Raw genomic sequence first — 18,004 nt, 5'->3', positions numbered from 1 at the left:
AACCCATTTGGACAATATAATACATAACTGTACTATTTGAGAGGACACAATGAACAATTACAATAGAAGTGCACTAGATGGCAGTATTCAACTTCTTGTTCAGGATTTTGTGGCAGATGTTGTTAATCTAAAATAAACAACGCAAATACATCCATAACTCAATAAAACAGACTATTTCTCGAACAGACACACTTAAATAATCATGACACGTATTCTCTAGACGCAAGTTAAGGCAGACATGACAAGTGCAAACATCAGACTGTGAAATCATTACATACTATAAAGAAAGTTAAAAGTTCAGACTGGTCAGGAAAAGAACAAGAAGATAAGCATATTAAAAATACAGCTTTTACCAACCAAATCAGGCATTCAAATGAATCATCATCAACATGAATGAGTGGGTAAATTCTTAGTGTGTAAGGCAGAATAAGGGTAAGGGGGTGGGGGATTGGAAAATGTAGGGGTGGTTTACTAAGGAGAGAGTTTTGATTATGGTGAAAAAAAGCACATTACGAAAAAAAACTGTTAGGCAGATGTTATTGGCTTTTCACAGAGTGTTGTTGGCTTTATCTGTGTTTCCTGCTTTCAGTTTGAGCGCCCCCTGGTGGCTTGGAGCAGGAAGTCCTGGCGGGCTGGGTGGAACCAGCTTCCCTCCCGGCTCTCCCTGGACCCAGGACTGCCTGTGCAGCGTGCCCTGGCCCCAATGTGTCAGGTCTGGTGTCAGTGTTGAGTTTGGTGATGTGTTTCCATGGATGTGCATGCCTGTGCTATGGGGTTTGAGTGCTGTGTCTGTACTGTTCTTCATCATGCTCTCGGTGGCCTGTAGTGTAGTGGTTAAGGTGAATGACTGGGACTCACAAGGTCAGTGGTTCTAATCCTGGTGTAGCCACAATAAGATCCGCACAGCAGTTGGGCCCTTGAGCAAGGCCCTTAACCCTGCATTGCTCCAGGGGAGGCCTGTCTCCTGCTTAGTCTAATCAACTGTACGACGCTCTGGATAAGAGTGTGCCAAATGCCATCAATGTAATGTAATGTCTATCCGGAATGTCATCTAAACCTGGTGAATGTTCCTTGGCTGGTGTACTGTGTGATGTTCTTGGTCCTGCTCTGTAGTCATTGGCTGGTGTACTGTGTGATGTTCTGGTCCTGCTCTGTAGTCCTTGGCTGGTGTACTGTGTGATGTTCTGGTCCTGCTCTATAGTCATTGGCTGGTGTACTGTGTGATGTTCTGGTCCTGCTCTGTAGTCCTTGGCTGGTGTACTGTGTGATGTTCTGGTCCTGCTCTGTAGTTCTGGCTGTGTCCCTGCTCCTGGTTGTGCTCGTGCTGGTGGTGGAGAAAGGCTGGTTCTGGGTGCTGCTACGGGTTTGGCGGGGGGTTGTCCTGTGGGGTTATCTGCCTGTGCTGTTCCTGACTGTGGTGGTATGTGTTGGTTGCGACGTGTGTGTTGGCTTAGCTGCTGTAATTGATGTCTTTTTCCTTTCTTTCACTTTGGGGCCTTTTTTCTCTCTTCCATAGATGTCTGGTGATAATGTATCTGGTTTAACGTCACGCTGACACATTGTGATTTTTTCCTAGCAGAGCCACTGGCACGTGGGCTCATGACAGCTCTGGAGTAGAGTGCTCACATCTGCCACCTGGTGGTGGTTGTGTGAAAAAACAGCTTCCGGATCACTGGTAATCTTGCTACGAATGACTGCTCAGGCTGTTACCGGGCGAAAAAAAAGAATCAAAGTCGACTGAGAATTTCATTAAAGGCGCTTCTTTGGTAGCAGTGAAAACCAGCATACGCAGTGGTACCCCAGGACCGAGTTTGAGAACCACTGGTTTAGCAAACTAGGAATATGTGATTACATATGCAGTTTGTTTCATTGTCTTCACACCCCCACCACCAGACAATAAATCGACAATAATAGACAATAAAAAGTAAATAGTGTTTGGCCTGCTATTCAGTACCTAAGTAATTGCATATAAGAATGTAATTTGTGTAAATTGCTCTAGGTAAATGCCAGCTAAATGCCAAACAAGTAATGTTATCCCTGTCTTTCCATTTGAATTCACCTCCTTGAAGCTTGAAAAAATAAATTAGCTTCTTTCCAATATGCCTGATTTCCCCGAGTAGAAGCACTTCAGAGGCAGTAACAGCAGATTAACAGTACAGTGGTGCCAAATTGGATTGTGTTATGGGAACATTCGATGGTGGAAATGTATTAGCTGCTGTTAAGGCCTCCTCAGTGTAACATGGCCATTAAAGCAACTTCAAGCTTTCACGGTCCTCAGTGGTTCAAGCACAGTTGCATGTTGGAGCATGTGTTAAATGCACTCGTGTTGGCTGTTGGTGATGGTGGCACAAGGGAGATTTTGGCAGGGGGGAAAGAAGGGCAGGTGAAAGGTCAATTTGCACCAAGCAAATGTGAGCCCCCAACAATGCCCCCCCTCTCCCCCAAACAAAAATAAAAATAATTAAAATGAGGTGGTGCAGTGGGTAGCACTCTTTCCTCACAACAAGAAGGTCCAGGAATCAAGCCCCTCCCAGACCTTTCTGTGTGGGGTTTTCCCCATGTCTGTGTGGGTTTCCTCTGGGTACCCTGGTTTCCTCCCACAGTTCAAAGACATGCAGGTTAGGGACTACAGATGAAAACGAGCTCATTAGCTAACTCTGGCGCATTTACATTGATGTGGAAACTGAAAATGTTGATTAAAGTGCACTGTCCCTAGTTAATAAAATAAAAATCCATGTAATTCCTGCATCTCTTCTGTGAGATGCCTGCAGGCTTGCACTGCTTCTAATCTCACACCGCCAAAGGGTCTTGCTGCCCTCATTTCTTTCTGTTTTCTTTGCCCTTATTTTTTAAATAATTATATGTCCAATTTAATAATCACATGCTTTCATCTATTTCAGGTGCAGTCAGTGATGGAGACCTCTTCAGCCTGTGTGTTGTTCATTAAGACCACCTCTCTATTTCTGTCTCTCTCTCTCTCTCTCTCTCTCTCTCTCACGCTCTCTCTCTCCCTCCCTCTGTGTATGTGACCGTTTGATAACGGTTTTCTTTCGACGCTGTATTTCTCTGTTGATAGACTCAGTCTATGACAGCGCAGTCATGCAGGGAGAGCGACCTTTCACTTCGCATTTCACATTCAACGTTTTATCATTTATGTAATTCAGAGCTTATATAACGGAGAACATATATGTCACAGGCACGCCACCCTGGGCACTGTAGACTCTCTCTTCGTTAGTCAGAGACACACGCATACACACACACACACACGCACACACAGGAGCACACACGCACACGCACACAGACAGGCGCGCTAGCCGCCTCCGATAGCATGGCAGCGTAGAGATGCAGTTCTGCAGAGAGTATTTCTGTCAGACCTGTAGTGCCTCTGTCACCAGTCCTGAGGAAGATATGGACACAGGCATGGGGAGCTGCATCGGAGTCCAGCGCAGCCAGGTAACGCCGCAGGCTCCGCGAGTCGCTGTCGAACGGCGGGATGCGTGCGCTCGGGATCGAGGGCAGCGAGCGGGAGACGAGGGGAGGCATGGTGCGCGGTTGCCGGGCTGCGGTTGCCGTGGGAGTTCGCCGCCTGTGTTGGAGAGGGGGAGACGTGGATGTGTGTGTGTGTGTGTCAGTGTGTGTTGGCAGGATGGTGACGTCGGAGGCAGAAATGAGCGTTTGTGCTGCTACAGTCAGCGTGAGAGAAGGGGGGAGGGGGGGAGGAAGAGGGGGAGGAGGTGGGGGGAGGAAGCGCAGGAGAGTGGAGGTGGTAGAATGAGAGGGAAAAGCTCAGTTAATGGAGGAGGGGTGGTAACTCGTGCTAGGGTAAGATATGGATGGAGAGAATAGAAAGAATGTGGGGAGAGGAGAGCAGAAGGGAAGGAAAGAGGGAGAGATAGAGCTGGAGGGTGACAGAGGAGGAGAGAGCATACAGGAAGCTGCACACAGCGGGCGGAAGGTGCTCTCTGTGTGTTTTGGCGAGAAGCGTTGAAACTGAAGTCATCCAGCTTGTGATCATTTCACAGGCTGCCTGTTCTTTCTCCTGTAAACAAATCTTTAGTACGAGGTCTGACTGCTTCAAAAGTGCTGCTTCATTTGTTGAAACAACGGAACAAAATGGACTCCAAAAATAAACGTAATGTGTGATTTCAATTATATGAGTGTTCAAAATGATTATCTTCAAGGGGACTTTGGTGCTGAGGTGCCAGTTAGAAGCTGCACTGATGTGTTTGATATCTTCCCACACTGTAATAACCATCGCGTGGTTAGCAAGAGTCAGCGGTCAGCCAGGGATGTTATGGCCTGATGGCTGTAATTATTTTAGGGTGCGTGACGAGGTGTAGAAAAGGTCAGGCTGTATTTAAACATTTGAGCTAGCAGGAATTGGCTTAGCACAACAATGTTAGCACAATGTTTTCATAAGGTGCATAGTCTCATCACAATGTTAGCACAATGTTTTCATAAGGTGCATAGTCTCATCACAATGTTAGCACAATGTTTTCATAAGGTGCATAGTCTCTTCCCAATGTTTTCATAAGGTGCATAGCCTCATCACAATGTTAGCATATTGTTAGCACAATGTTTTCATAAGGAACATACCCTCATCACAATGTTAGCACAATGTTAGCACAATGTTTTCATAAGGTGCATAGCCTCATCACAATGTTAGCACAATGTTAGCACAATATTTTTTATAAGGAACATACCCTCATCACAATGTTAGCACAACATTAATACAATGTTTTCATAAGGTGCATTGCCTCATCACAATGTTAGCATATTGTTAGCACAATATTTTCATAAGGAACATACCCTCATCACAATGTTAGCACAACATTAATACAATGTTTTCATAAGGTGCATTGCCTGATCACAATGTTAGCACAATGTTTTCATAAGGTGCATAGCCTCATCAGAATGTTAGCACAATGTTTTCATAAGGTGCATAGCCTCATTACAATGTTTTCATAAGGTGCATAGCCTCATCACAATGTTAGCATATTGTTAGCACAATGTTTTCATAAGGAACATACCCTCATCACAATGTTAGCACAATGTTTTCATAAGGAACATACCCTCATCACAATGTTAGCACAATGTTTTCATAAGGAACATACCCTCACCACAATGTTAGCACAATGTTTTCATAAGGAACATACCCTCATCACAATGTTAGCACAATGTTTTCATAAGGAACATACCCTCATCACAATGTTAGCACAATGTTTTCATAAGGAACATACCCTCATCACAATGTTAGCACAACATTAACACAATGTTTTCATAAGGTGTATGACCTCACAACATCTGCAATATGTAGGGTTGCTTTCAAACCTGGTGAAAACACTCTAAAGGCAGTCAAACTGTGATCTGACAGGACTCAGCTGTGCTATATCATACTACTGTATAGCTGTGCTGAGAGTCATATATGCAACTTTGTACTTGGCAGGTGCATGTGTGTGTGTGCATGTTTCGGGTATGTGTGTACGTCTGCTCAAAAGCATCACACATATCATCAGAAATACGTCAAAATTACATTGACTATAAGAAGACTGAAGCATAATCCCGATCTTTAAGCAAAATGTGCATTTTTAATGAAGGTCCAGAAACGTATGTAGTGTTGACCTAGTGGCTGTTTCCTGTTTCTCAGGTAGTGGGCCCCGGGGCCACTGCTCTCTCAGTGCTGCACACGCCGTCTCACACTCACTCGATCGGCAGCGTTTCTGTGTCAGAAGGCGTGAATGTTTACAGCAGATTTGTGCTATTTGTGTGCGGGTCCCTCGGGAATATTATTATCTCTTTCTGTTGTTTTTTTTTTGTTTTTCTGTGATGTGGAAAAAGTGCCTTGTCTCTTCTTGCTTTCTGTGACACTCCATCAGAGAGTGAGAGAGAGATGGGGTTGGAAGAAAGCAGAGAGGGGGAAACTGAGTCAGAAGGAAGGAAGGAGGAAGGGAGCGAGAGAGCGAGAGAGGGGGGTGACGTGCAGCCGAAGGTGTGAAATGCTGTGTCACTGTGCCAGGACAGTGAGCGGCAGAGACACGGTGATCCGGCCGTTCCTGGAGAGGACGGGTTTGTTTACTGGGTTACCTAGAGCCCTGTCCCTACCAGTGGAGTCTCAGCCAATCAGGCTGTCAGTCCCAGCATTCCCGTCCGTCTTTCCTGACGCCAGCGACCACGGCGCCCCCCCCCCACCCCCCCGGCTCAAATTCTGTCCCGCCCCCGGGCTCCTGGCCCCCTCCTCCCTCCGGGCTCAGTTCCGATTTAGACGCCTCTGAGGGGAACATGCACCCCGCAGTAATAACACCGGCAATAACAACCGCTTTATAACCGCAACCGTAGACGACGACGCCCCAGCTCGTAGGGAAGCGTCGGTGTGGAGACGGCCCCGGAGGTGGAAACGACTTCCCCCGGGGAGGAACTTTCTGGAACTTTGTTCTCTTTTTAAACTTTAGTGAGGGGTGAGTGCTGACGTTTGCTTTGTTTTATCTTTTCCTTATTTCACAGCAATCGGGCGGTAGGTAGGTCGACGGTCCACTGAAACTCTGATCTGTTCCTCTGGGTAATCTCTGTGGTAGACCGATACAGAAACAGTTCTATCTGATGAAAATTACGGGGATTGGTTAAAACTGTTTCCGGTTGTGGTGCTGGCCCATCACACTGTGATGGAGCTGATTGCACGGGGGTGGGGGTTATGGGAGTAGGGTGCCATAGAATTTCAGATGAATGTCCACTTTATTTTGTAAGTGCATGGTTTGGTGCTTCTGTTTGTGTGTAAGTGCTTTTTTTGGGGAGTGCGCACACAGTGCCACAATAAGACGAAGGTGATGAAGGAGAGAGAGAATCAAACATTACTCACTTCCACACAGCTACCAGCGCTCAGTGTCAAAACAGGACTGGGGGTCAGTTCCAGGGCAGAGGGTTACACAGAGTCAACCAATAGGAATGCTTGTGCTAAAGTACAGTCGTGTCAGCAAATTCATCATCATCATCATCATCATCATCATCATCAGCTTACTCAAGGTGCTATTTTATGAATGCTGGATGAATGGTGTGTGTGTGTGTGTATGTGAGTGTGTGTGTGTGTGTGTGTGTGTGAGAGTGTGTGTGTGTGTGTGTGAGTGTGTGTGTGTGTGTGGGGGGGGGGGCTCGTTTTAGTTGCTCATTATTTAATGTCTTCCAAGCCCTTGTGCCACTGACACAACACGCAGGATGTGCTATAATGTGCCAGACAAACTATACTCACACTCAATATCACGGCAAATCTGTACCATGGCAACTCGCTGTTGACACTGGATAAACACACAGTGACCACCACATAATGTGCCGTCGTGCCTGTTACTGGAATTAGATTGTAATTGGAATCTAAGACCCCAATCATTACTTTATGTCAGGCTTTTTAATCTTTTGATTCTGCAACATCGAAAGATTATGTTCTTAATCTTGCTTTGGAGGATTGCCGCTAATTACGAACTATTTTGCAATCTATTATGCCAAATTGAATCCAATAACATTGCACAGCCCTGTGGGGTAAATGTGCTGTAAGGACCACATTACTGATTTGATAGATTATTAGTAAAGCCTATAGATTCATGCATATGTGGAAAGATATTTTGGATGTACTGTATGTATTATGAAATATCTTTTCTTGGAATTATACTAAACGTTTGTCACAGTATTCAGACCAAGCAGATGTATTGGCCATTACTTTCAACGGTAAACATCTGGCGAAGATGGGTCAGTGTAATTAGCACAGGGGTGGTTTATTTTGAAATAAGGTGCAAGCACATGACTCCGTGCTGCGGAGGTGAGTGAAATACGGGCTGTGCGTTAACCGCGCTGAAATGACAGCGGGAGGGTCTATTTATAAAGTGTTTCATATTGAGGTCAGTGCTTTCCGCAAACCTAACACCCATGGGCTACCGTGTAGAGTGTCACATGAGAACACAATCCCCCTGTCCACTCTCTCCGAGGTGGACTTCTCTGGACAGGCTATGGCCTTGTATCCCACCCTGAGAGTTTGTACTAGTCAGATATCAATCATCCAGGGTGATCAAATATATGATTGCTGACTTTTAATATGATTCCAGTAGGAAACAAGTTCAGTGATTTACCAGTATTCTGATCTGATAGTTCATTGTAGACTGTATTGAAGTACGGTGAAAAGTTGTTTTGCTGTTGCTATTCTTTCTGTATTTCCTGGTAGGGGAGTCTGAGTCCTGCATACTGACAGTGTGTGTCTGTGCCCGCGGTGCGTGCATTGTGTACATGCGTGAGTGTGTGTGTGTGTGTGTGTGTGTGAGCGCACTTGTGTATTTGAATTTCAGCATGCAATGTTTGAGGATTACAGCAGGGGGCAAGATTGAACAGCTCTGACTTATTGACTGCCAGTAAAATCTTGCCAGCTTTGCATCCTGACACAAACAGACCTGCCCCTCTCAACACAGACTGCACAATCTGTCACCAACGCTAAGAGGATTACACTGAAAGCTGCACTCCAAGCAATGTGTCAGGTACAGACCCACCCCCCACACACACACACACACACACACAGACACAAACAGGGTTCCGTAGGGTCAGACAAACCCACACGCTTACAGTATTACAGACACTCATGCACACACACACACACACACACACGCAAACATGGTCACACACGCAAACACTCACACGCATACTCACTTGTCCCAAGCACAAACAGAAATATCCCACAGGCATGTACTGTCACACATATGCACAGCGCTCTGCTGGGCCGTGGCCACAGGTGACCTGCTGGAACAGAGCAGGGCTGTCGGAGAAAACTGTACTTGCTCCTACTGACCTGAAGGGGGCACTGTGCTCCCAGTTCTATGTTAACTTAGTCTTAGTTGTGGAAAATTGTCAGATTAAATGTAACTTTGTGCTGAGTATAATAATGACGATCTTACATTTTCTCATGAGGGCTACAAAGAAGGCTTTACATTTTTTGTGTTTAGGCACCCCTCAAGCCCTCAAATGACATAATTAGCTATGGGTCGAATAATAAGACATTGTATTATCAATTCATAAAAAAATAACATAAATATGCGCACTATTTTTTTATTAATTTATGACTATCGATAATTAATAAAATTGTTGATTAAATATAAACCTGTGTTGTTCTCTCCTTTAGTCCTCACCAGTGCCAGACTAGTCATGTCAATGGGAGGACAACAGGGGAGTGCAGTTGGAGTTACCTTACAGTGCGGTGTCTACTACAGTTTAACAGGCCAAATTCTTAGGAGGTTACTGCTTTCTTGTTTTCCTGGATGTAAGCCACGCTGTGAATAAGCATCACAGCACAGAGCTCACTGCACAGAGCTCACTGCAGAGGGCTCACTGCACAGAGCTCACTGCAGAGGGCTCACTGCACAGAGCTCACTGCAGAGGGCTCACTGCAGAGTAACCGTCAGGTGGTGTGAGGTCACTCTGTGCTTGGCTGATAGTGTGGACACCAACCCCGCCCAGGAACCCACCGCAATGTACAGGGGTTCTTTTCATGAGATTATGATGAAATACAAGAGTAAGGAGGACGTTTTAACAACACACAAAAAGCACTGTGTATTGTGGTTGAGCCCACAGTCCATAAAAACTGCTTTCAAGTTGTAGCATTAGATTAATGTCCTAGAATCCACTTCCATTAGGGCAATGGTTATCAGAACAATCTGGAAACACACAACATGAAAGTGAGAGAAAGCAGAAAGGCCTTGGCTTTGTGCCTGGGAGAAAAAAAAAAACTCTAAGAAAGTTTAGCTTGAACCATAACACATTTCTCTCTAATTCTTACTGACCTCTGAAACAATGCACAAAGGCTAGTAATGTACATTTTATGTTGTCCTGCTCTTCAGGCAGAGGACAGGCATGCCAGGGTGGGTGGGAGTGGGGTAAACATAGTTAGTTACCCCTGTCAGCAGATCTCCTGCCTCTGTTGTGAGCAGGGGGTTGTGGGTGGTGTTTGTGGGGACGGTGTTCTGTATAGGATGAGCGATAAGCCTTGCGGTAGCTCTGGAAAGCTGTGGGAGGCGACAGCAGAACCTGGAAAAAAGATTTAGTGTTTCCCTCCCGGAGTAGGAGAGTCGTCCGTGTGTGGCCAGGGCCTGGTAGAGGCCCAATGTTTCTCTGTGCTTAGGGAGAGAGAGTGAGGGGCTAACAGAAACCCCGTACACAGGCTCACACCACCGGGGGCTGCTGCCTGGCTGGCACAGTGTGGTTGTGGTTTTTCCTCATTACCCGATAGAGACGTTTGCACAGCCAGCAGTGAGGCCTAGTCTGTCAGGCTGCCGAGAACGTGTGTGTGTGTGTGTGTGTACGTGTATGTGTGTCTGTGTGTAGTGTTTGTGTGCATGTGTGTGTATGTGCGTGCGTGTGTGTGTGTGTGAGCACTCACCAGCCTGCCTGGATAGCTTATAACCGCCCTGTCCTCCCCGTTAGTCTTCAATCACAAGGCTTTTTTAGTGAACGTTTTTTGTGTAAAGTGCTCTTACCTCTTCTTGTTTGATGTACACCAGTATAAGTGCGAGGGACACCAACTTTATCCAATTTTTATAAAGTTCGCTAACGAGTTGGCTCGACACATATGTAGACATCAGCTGGATAATGAACTCAGGATTCCTGGCATGAGATAGCTGGACTGTGGAGTTACTTTAGAGACATACATTGCTGCATTTAATATTCTACAGTACAAATCTGGCCGTAGAATGTGATGTAAAATCTTTGGCAATAAGTCAGTTCTTTCAAGGCATCAGTTAAGCAAATTTTGTACAGATTATGTATTTGGGAAAAGAAAAGAGTACGAGACGCAGCCTAACAGGCTGTAAATATTGAGTGCAGCTGTCTTCAGGCTGAAGGATATCCCTGCAGAAGGAGAGTTAGGAGCCGTGGCTGCCTGGCTGGCTGCTGACGGCCTGAACCTGGGCTGTTTACCCCCAGCTCATCTGGCCCTGGTTATGGCTGCGCTAACGCGCCGCGGCGGCTAGCCTCCAGTCCGGCTCGCCGTGGCGCTCCCGTTGCCCTGACGACCGCGACTTCTGAGGCCCTGCCGCCAGACGCCTCCTCTCCGTGTTCGGCTGCGCGTGATTGGAGCGAGGCGTCGGGAAGGGGAGGGGCCCGTGTCGGGGCCGGGCCTGAGCTCTGAACTCTAAAGCTGTCCCCGCTGCTTTGTTTGGGAAAAAGAACAATTCCCAGCTGGTTTCCCGGTCATTTGTGGCCACACGCTGTTCAAAGCTGGAATCCACTCCCCCCCCCCCCCTTCTCTCTCTCTCTGGATCTCTATGTGGGGTGATGGGGGTATCAAATCTGACCTGGCAATGTAACATGGGGATGGAGTCTATGTGTGTGTGTATGTGTTTGTATGTGTGTGTGCCTGTGTGTGTGTGTATGTATGTATGTCCCATATACGCTGTTTTAACTATTTCATGTACTTCAGGGAGTGCAATTCTGACCAGTGTGTAATGTTTCCTCATTGCAATGCAGTAACAAAACAGCACCATTTCTGTGTTTTCTGAAGCATCTGAAGCATCGGACCAGTTCGGGTTCTCACACTCCTTATACAGACGCTTCGTTGAATCGGGGCCGGCGATAAGGGCAGCTCTGCCCTTTGCCCCATGAGAAACCTCTTACATCACACACTCCTAATCTCAACTCATGACAAACACACACACACACACACACACACACACTTTCACTCTCTTAGAGGAACCACCCTCTCTCTCTCCTACACGAAACCTCAGCGTGGGAATTCTGCACGTGGACGTTTCCGGATTGTTCCGCCTGCCTCTGTCGTGCAGTAATGGTGGTGCTGCGTTGGTTTCTTGCAGCTGCTTGGCCTAAGTCAGGAACCGTTGTGAGAGCGGTTTCTCCCCGCGACCCCGAGAAGTGATGGGGAACGAGAGCAGCTCAGCAGAGCCTCCGGTAAGCTGACTGAAGCGCACAGCCGCGTTCTGACTCAAACTAACTAACACCTGCTCGCACGGACACTGCGTCTTCCGCCCTGGCGTGTGTGTCTTAACAAGGCTCACATAGCCGAGTCCCTGTTCTCCGATGGGCTCTGTATTTTACCTTCTTTTTCCATGTTAATCCACTAACCGCAACAACAGCAACAATAACAAACAGACAGATTTCTGTGCTATTTTAGTCCTTATGGCCGTGTACACAATGATGTCTATTGCCAACCCAAAGAAATGGTTTCAGTTGGTCTTGACTCTTGTGCACACAACAGCCTGTGAGCACCAGTGTTCAGTTGGCAAGGTAGAAATGAACTAAAATGATTTACAATGTGCAAAAAGGGCTATAGCCAGCTTCATGCCCGTCTGCAGTGTATGCTGATTCTTTTAGGTTCGTAACTGTTTTCTGCACTGTCAGGGAATCAGCAAGCCTGACTCTTAAGCAGCATGTCCATGGAGCTCCATAGTGTTCATCAGCATGTTTGCGTTGTGTGTTCAGGTGTTGCTACACTGTGTTCAGGTCAGCCAGGTGTTGGACAAAACCGGTTAGAGAAAATAAAGAATTGACGTGAGATGCATTGCTCTGATAATTTGCCTAGAACCTCGGGGGGGGGGGGGGGGGGGGATAATGTGATTAGCGAGTCCCTTCTTCTTAAGTTTCCGGGCACTTCCGTGTCTCTATTCAGAGTGCTTTAAGTGCTACTGCTATTACTGCAGAAACAGCCCTACTGTTAACCGCGTATTGCATGGCTCAAAGCCTCCATACAGCCCTGCATGTTTTTCTTGTGTTTATTCATGTTCTGCCACGGTGAACAATGCGTCGCCGTGCTCTGTTTCAGCCACAAGGGGGCGCCTCTGATAATCTTGTGCGAGCGAGCCGTGAGACCCCAGGCGGTGCTGTAGCGAGTTTGTTTTCTGGTCCGTAGACGCGGGCTCGGTAACCTCCAGCAGGCCCAAAGGACTGGATGTTGTCGCCATAATTTGGGGTTCTGGAGCAGGCAGTGGGGCAGACGTACACACTGTAATTCAGAGCTTGTGGGCAGGGCAGGATGTGGCAATGACAGGGAAGCTCAGTTATGTGCCATTATTGTGCCAGCGCGCTAACACGTGTGCCACTTCTCAGCTTGATGCTTATTTCACTGGTTTCACTTTTGAGTCTGAGTCTACGTGTTCTTTTATGTGTTTATAGGATGGCACAAAATCAGACATAGATACTTATGTAGCCCTTGTAGCACATGCCTGCTCTCTCTCTGACACACACACACACACACACACACACGCAAACACACACACATAAGTCAATGTGTATTTGGTGCTCAGACATGAGTGTGGAAGGGGGGGGGGTGGTGGTAATTAAGGAGTCAGAGGGACAGATGGGATTGGAGAGCTTCGTGTTACATTAAGAAACCTGCAGCAACATAGTGTGTGTGTGCATGTGCATGTGTGTGTATGTGTGTATGTGTGTGTGTGTTTGCGTGTGCGTGTGTGTGTATGTGTGTGCATGGGTGAGAATGTGCACGCACGTGTGTTTGTGTGTGACTGTGTTTGTGCATGTACATATGCTCACATGTGCCTGTGTATGTTCTAGGTCAGGGCCGTGACCAAATCCTCTTGTGTGAAACCCAAAACCCTTGAGGGGGGAGCAGTGAGGTTGACCCTTGGCCTATTTCCCAGCATTCACCTGCAGTGGAGAGAGAGTGGGAGAGTGCGCCCTCACTCCCAGACCAGGAAGTGGCAGAGAGAGAGAGAGAGAGAGAGAGAGGGAGAGGAGAGAGAACGAGAGAGGGAGAGGCGGGGGAGGGGTCAGAGTGTTGTATGGGAAGTCTTCTGAGAAGGGGAGGGGAGGGGAACTCACAACTGGCCCGTGCGATCTCAGTCAGAGGCAGTCGTTAGCGGCCGTGTCACCGGACAGTTAGTCGGCAGCCCGTTGCTCAGCCCGTGTCCCGGGAGACCGCAGCTCCACCTGCGCTCTGTTACCGCTGCGCGGACGTCACAGGTCGGCGGGGTAATGGAAATTTAGCAGGAAGAAGAAGTAGGAGGAGGACGCTGAGTCAGGAGCAGGCGGCTAGCGGTCGCGCGTGTTGCAGTGCGTTAGCGCTCTCTGCTCCGGCAAAACAGAAACGGCGAAGGAGGCGCGTGAGTTGTGGGCTTTCAGCGCGGAGCTCAAACGGAGCAGCGGATACGTGTGTCTCCATCCCTGCGCCACAGACTGTTTATATCAGCCTGGGTAAGTGCGGAAAACTGAGATTTATCACTTTCTCTGGGAATGTTTTCCAGCTGAAGTATATACAGTGAGTTTGTGTGTATGTCTGTACGCCATGTGTGTCTGTTAACAGTAAGTTTGTGTGTCTTGGTGTGTGTGTGTATGTGTATGTGTGTGTGTGTGTCAGTGTGTTTGTGTGTGTGCATACTTCTGTGTAGGAATTTGTGTGTGAGTGCATGTGTACTGTATGTTGTAAGTTGCTTTGTGTGAGCGTGCAGTTAGTATGAATATTATTGTGTGTGTATAGTGAGATAGTGAGCGAGCATGCAGAAAGTAAGTGTGCATATACAGTAAGTGTGTCCCGTGAGGGATTTCGACTGGGATATTGTGCGAATGCAGTGACTGAGTGTGTGTATGTGGATATAATACGTGTGTGAGTGAGTGAGTTTTGTGTGAAATAGTGTCAGCTGTCTGTGAGCTCTCTCAGTGAGTAGCTGCCATTCCCACAGTAACCCTACCCGGCCGGGCAGAAGGGCCTTGTTGCCGGGCTGGGAGGGACAATGTGCTGTTTCTGCCTCGCTGAGCCCCCAGGTCAGGGGTCTAGCCCACTGGAGATCCTTTAGAAAACACCAGCATGGCTGCACACTGATGTTAGAGTTTAACTCGATCCCCGGGACTGTCTCTCAAACTCCCGACTGTGTGCCGTGGAGTTTGTGTAGTTTGCGCCGTTGTGTTGTTGTTGTTGTTGTTGTTGAAATGCACTCACAGGAGAGCTAACACAGAAGGAGTGGATTGTCAGAATGTAAATGCGCTGCTTGTGATTGGGTTTTAGTGAAATTACCCGGAGCCAGGGATTCCCTTTGACAGTTGCAGGGATGAAATCAGCTGAATCTTGCCTAGCACGTGTAGAATTAGGTGGTTCCCCAAAACTGACGTGGGGGTTGGGATCCCATCCAGTTTGGGTGGCCTGGGGGCTCTGCCGTCCTCACAGGGGGGTGGGCCCTAAAAAACAGGGGGGGGGGGGGGGGGGTGGCTGTTCCAACTACCCCATCGCCCAAACTGACTATTCTGTAGTGGACTGTAATCTAGGTGTAATGTGGTGGTTTATGGGTGTGTGAGGTTGCACACTGTTGTGCGATTTATGGTTGTGTCCTGTTGTGTAGTTTGTTCAAGTGTAAATGTAAATGTAGTCTCATGTACGGTTGTTTCTTCTCATGTACTTATTTATATCTGTTGTGTAGTGTCTGGGCGACTTATAGAGTAGAATTGCATTAATTGATTGGCTGTCTTATGTAATATGTCAGTTAGTGTTGTGTAGGTACACTAAAATTACCTACTGGTGTGTTGATAATTTGTTATTGTGTAAGTTCATTTGGTGTGCTTTGGAGGGAGGGAGGGAGGGAGAGAGAGAGAGGGGGGGGGGGGTGAGCGAGGGTGAGGGTGGATAGGACGGTACCTCCCTGTCATTATTTAAAATCCCCACCCATCATTATTTCACAAAGCATTAGCCAAAGTCACAAAGACAGATTCATACCGATTCATACAGAACTGAGCCACAACACAGAAAGGGATGTGTTGGCTGCACGCATTGTTTGGCTGTCTGTTGTGCTGCCTGTAGGAGAACAGTGAGGACAGGAGGGGCATGTGCTCTGATATTTAGGTGTGTGTGCGTGTGAGTGTGTGAGTGTGTGTGTGTGTGTGTGTGAGTGTGTGAGTGTGTGTGTGCAGTATGTAGTATGTGTGTGTGTGTGTGTGTGTGTGTGAGTGTGTGTGTGTGTGTGCAGTATGTAGTATGTGTGTGTGTGAGTGTGTGTATGTAGTATGTGTGTGTGTGTGAGTGTGTGTGTGAGTGTGTGAGTGTGTGAGTGTGTGAGTGTGTGTGTGTGTGTGTGTGTGTGTGCAGTATGTAGTGTGTGTGTGTGTGTGTGTATGTAGTATGTGTGTGTGTGTGTGAGTATCACTCAGGATTGAGTCCTCTGGATGGTTGCTGTCAGGACAAAAGAACCCTCATGTTGAGTGTATTGTGGGTATAAAGTGGGTGCAACCTAATGTAGGCATTATGTGGGTACAGTGTGACTGTAACCTAGGTGTAACGTGAGTGTAATACGGTCACAGTGTGGCTGTAATCTCGGTGTAACATAGATATAATCGATGCAATGTGTCTGGGACCTGAACCCCAGCAGTGCAGAGGTGTGTGACTCTGTGTGAGCAGCTCTCTGTGATCAGACCAGGCCCCCCCCTCTGCCAGTCGATGAGGTGGCGACAGGGTGTGTGCTATTCCCCAGCTCCTCGGTAACCCCGGTAACACGAGCCTGTCACACACTGACTGATATGAGCTGCTGGGGTCTGAAACCGACAGCTGCGTGCCCCGTGCAGTATAGAAACTATCATTTAGTTCGAAAAATAAAACTCTGTTTATAGGTGCTTGTGGGACTTTGTGTTCCAGATATTCGTCTGTAGTCTAATCCCTGCATAGAAATATGTTAATTGATAGTTTTCTAAATTGTGTATTTTTTTTGCGCACAATCTGTATGAAAACCTTTCGGAGAAGTCTCCAAAAACGGCGACAGTAATAGTCAGGAGTGTGTTGAACTGAGTCACAGGGGGGTCTTTGTTCGCCAGACGGCGTGCGTTTAGTGGCATTTCCCATGGTCTCATGTTGCTTTGAGCTGAATGTGTCATTGTCAGTTGGTGGAAAGTAGTGAAGGTATCATTGGTGATGCAGAATATCCACTGTGCACACTGAGAGACAGCACTGATCCAGGACCAGTGCGCCATATCTTTCCCTCACAGAAACATGGGTGGAGCTGGGGTTTATGGTCAGGTAGGCTGATCCTGGATCAGTCCCTGTGGGGAGAAAAAGGCCATGAACCCATATGCACTTCAGGCAGTGGATGGCGGCCCTGTGAGTGTTTCTCTACGCAGTAAAAGGTTTTAAATGGACTCGGATAAAGTGCGTTTGATCCTTCTTGGACTCGTATAAATTCTGTTACAGTTGAATGAACACAATTTTCCTGTGTACACTCAAGAGACAGTGGAGCTACATTTTTGTCCTCCAAGGATCACATTTTCCAAATGCACAGTAATGTTCTCTTTGGGTACAAATGAGTACTTTTTTTCCAAGCAAAAAAGGTACAAATGAATTATATATTGCTGGGTACAATTTATGTATCTATAGGGCACCGCCCCAGCGACACGGATTTGTACCTTTAGAGGCACTTTTATTTCTGAGTGGGCATCACCCTGTGGATGGTCATACAAGCCAATGGCTGAACAGGATCCCATTATAAATTAATTTTCTTCCCAAAGTTGACCATTGATATTCAGTGGGTCTTCATCTCAAGAGATTAATAGAACCGTGAGACATTAACAGGAAAAATAATCAATGTTAATTTGCTGTAATAGTCTGTCTGGAGTGTTTGTGGGTACCCCTGGTGAACAGTTTGTCAGCGCTGTGTGTTTGACCCCTGTATGGAACCCCCTTACAGGTGGAAGTCCAATGGCTATTTAACACACCAGTGCAAGGAAGCATGTCTAACTTGTAATGACTTTTCTATTATGGATCAATATTAAGCCATAGAGCTATTACAATATGAATATTTAATATACCCACAATGCTCACAATATTGCCCTGAATGTGAACATAAGACAAATAAGTATATGTTTTATATGAAAGAATAAATATGTAAATGATTAGAAATTATGAATATTTCCCTTCATTTTGTTGAGGATCTCCTGGCACATCTGGCATCTCATAGCACCATTCATCAAAATCAGTGACCCACACAGCCTGTTAGTATAACTCACACATGGGCGGCCTGTAGTGTAGTGGTTAAGGTAAATGACC

At 46.9% G+C, this 18,004-nt stretch overlaps 1 protein-coding gene across 1 annotated transcript in view; it reads left to right on the top strand.

Annotated features, from left to right (window-relative positions):
* The first annotated feature begins 3,097 nt into the window (after window positions 1-3,097).
* LOC133118580 (uncharacterized) overlaps window positions 3,098-18,004 on the top strand; it is a 24,396-nt gene continuing 9,489 nt past the window's right edge. The window contains exon 1 of the mRNA XM_061228689.1: window positions 3,098-3,453. Within this exon, the coding sequence (XP_061084673.1) occupies window positions 3,343-3,453 (111 nt within the window). The 5' untranslated portion in view covers window positions 3,098-3,342. The remainder of the gene's footprint in view (window positions 3,454-18,004) is intronic.

The sequence above is a fragment of the Conger conger genome, chromosome 18 (genome assembly GCF_963514075.1).
Source record: "Conger conger chromosome 18, fConCon1.1, whole genome shotgun sequence".
Lineage (NCBI taxonomy): Eukaryota > Metazoa > Chordata > Actinopteri > Anguilliformes > Congridae > Conger > Conger conger.
Note: the sequence above shows the minus strand (reverse complement) of the source record. Positions and strands in the feature narration are given on the sequence as shown.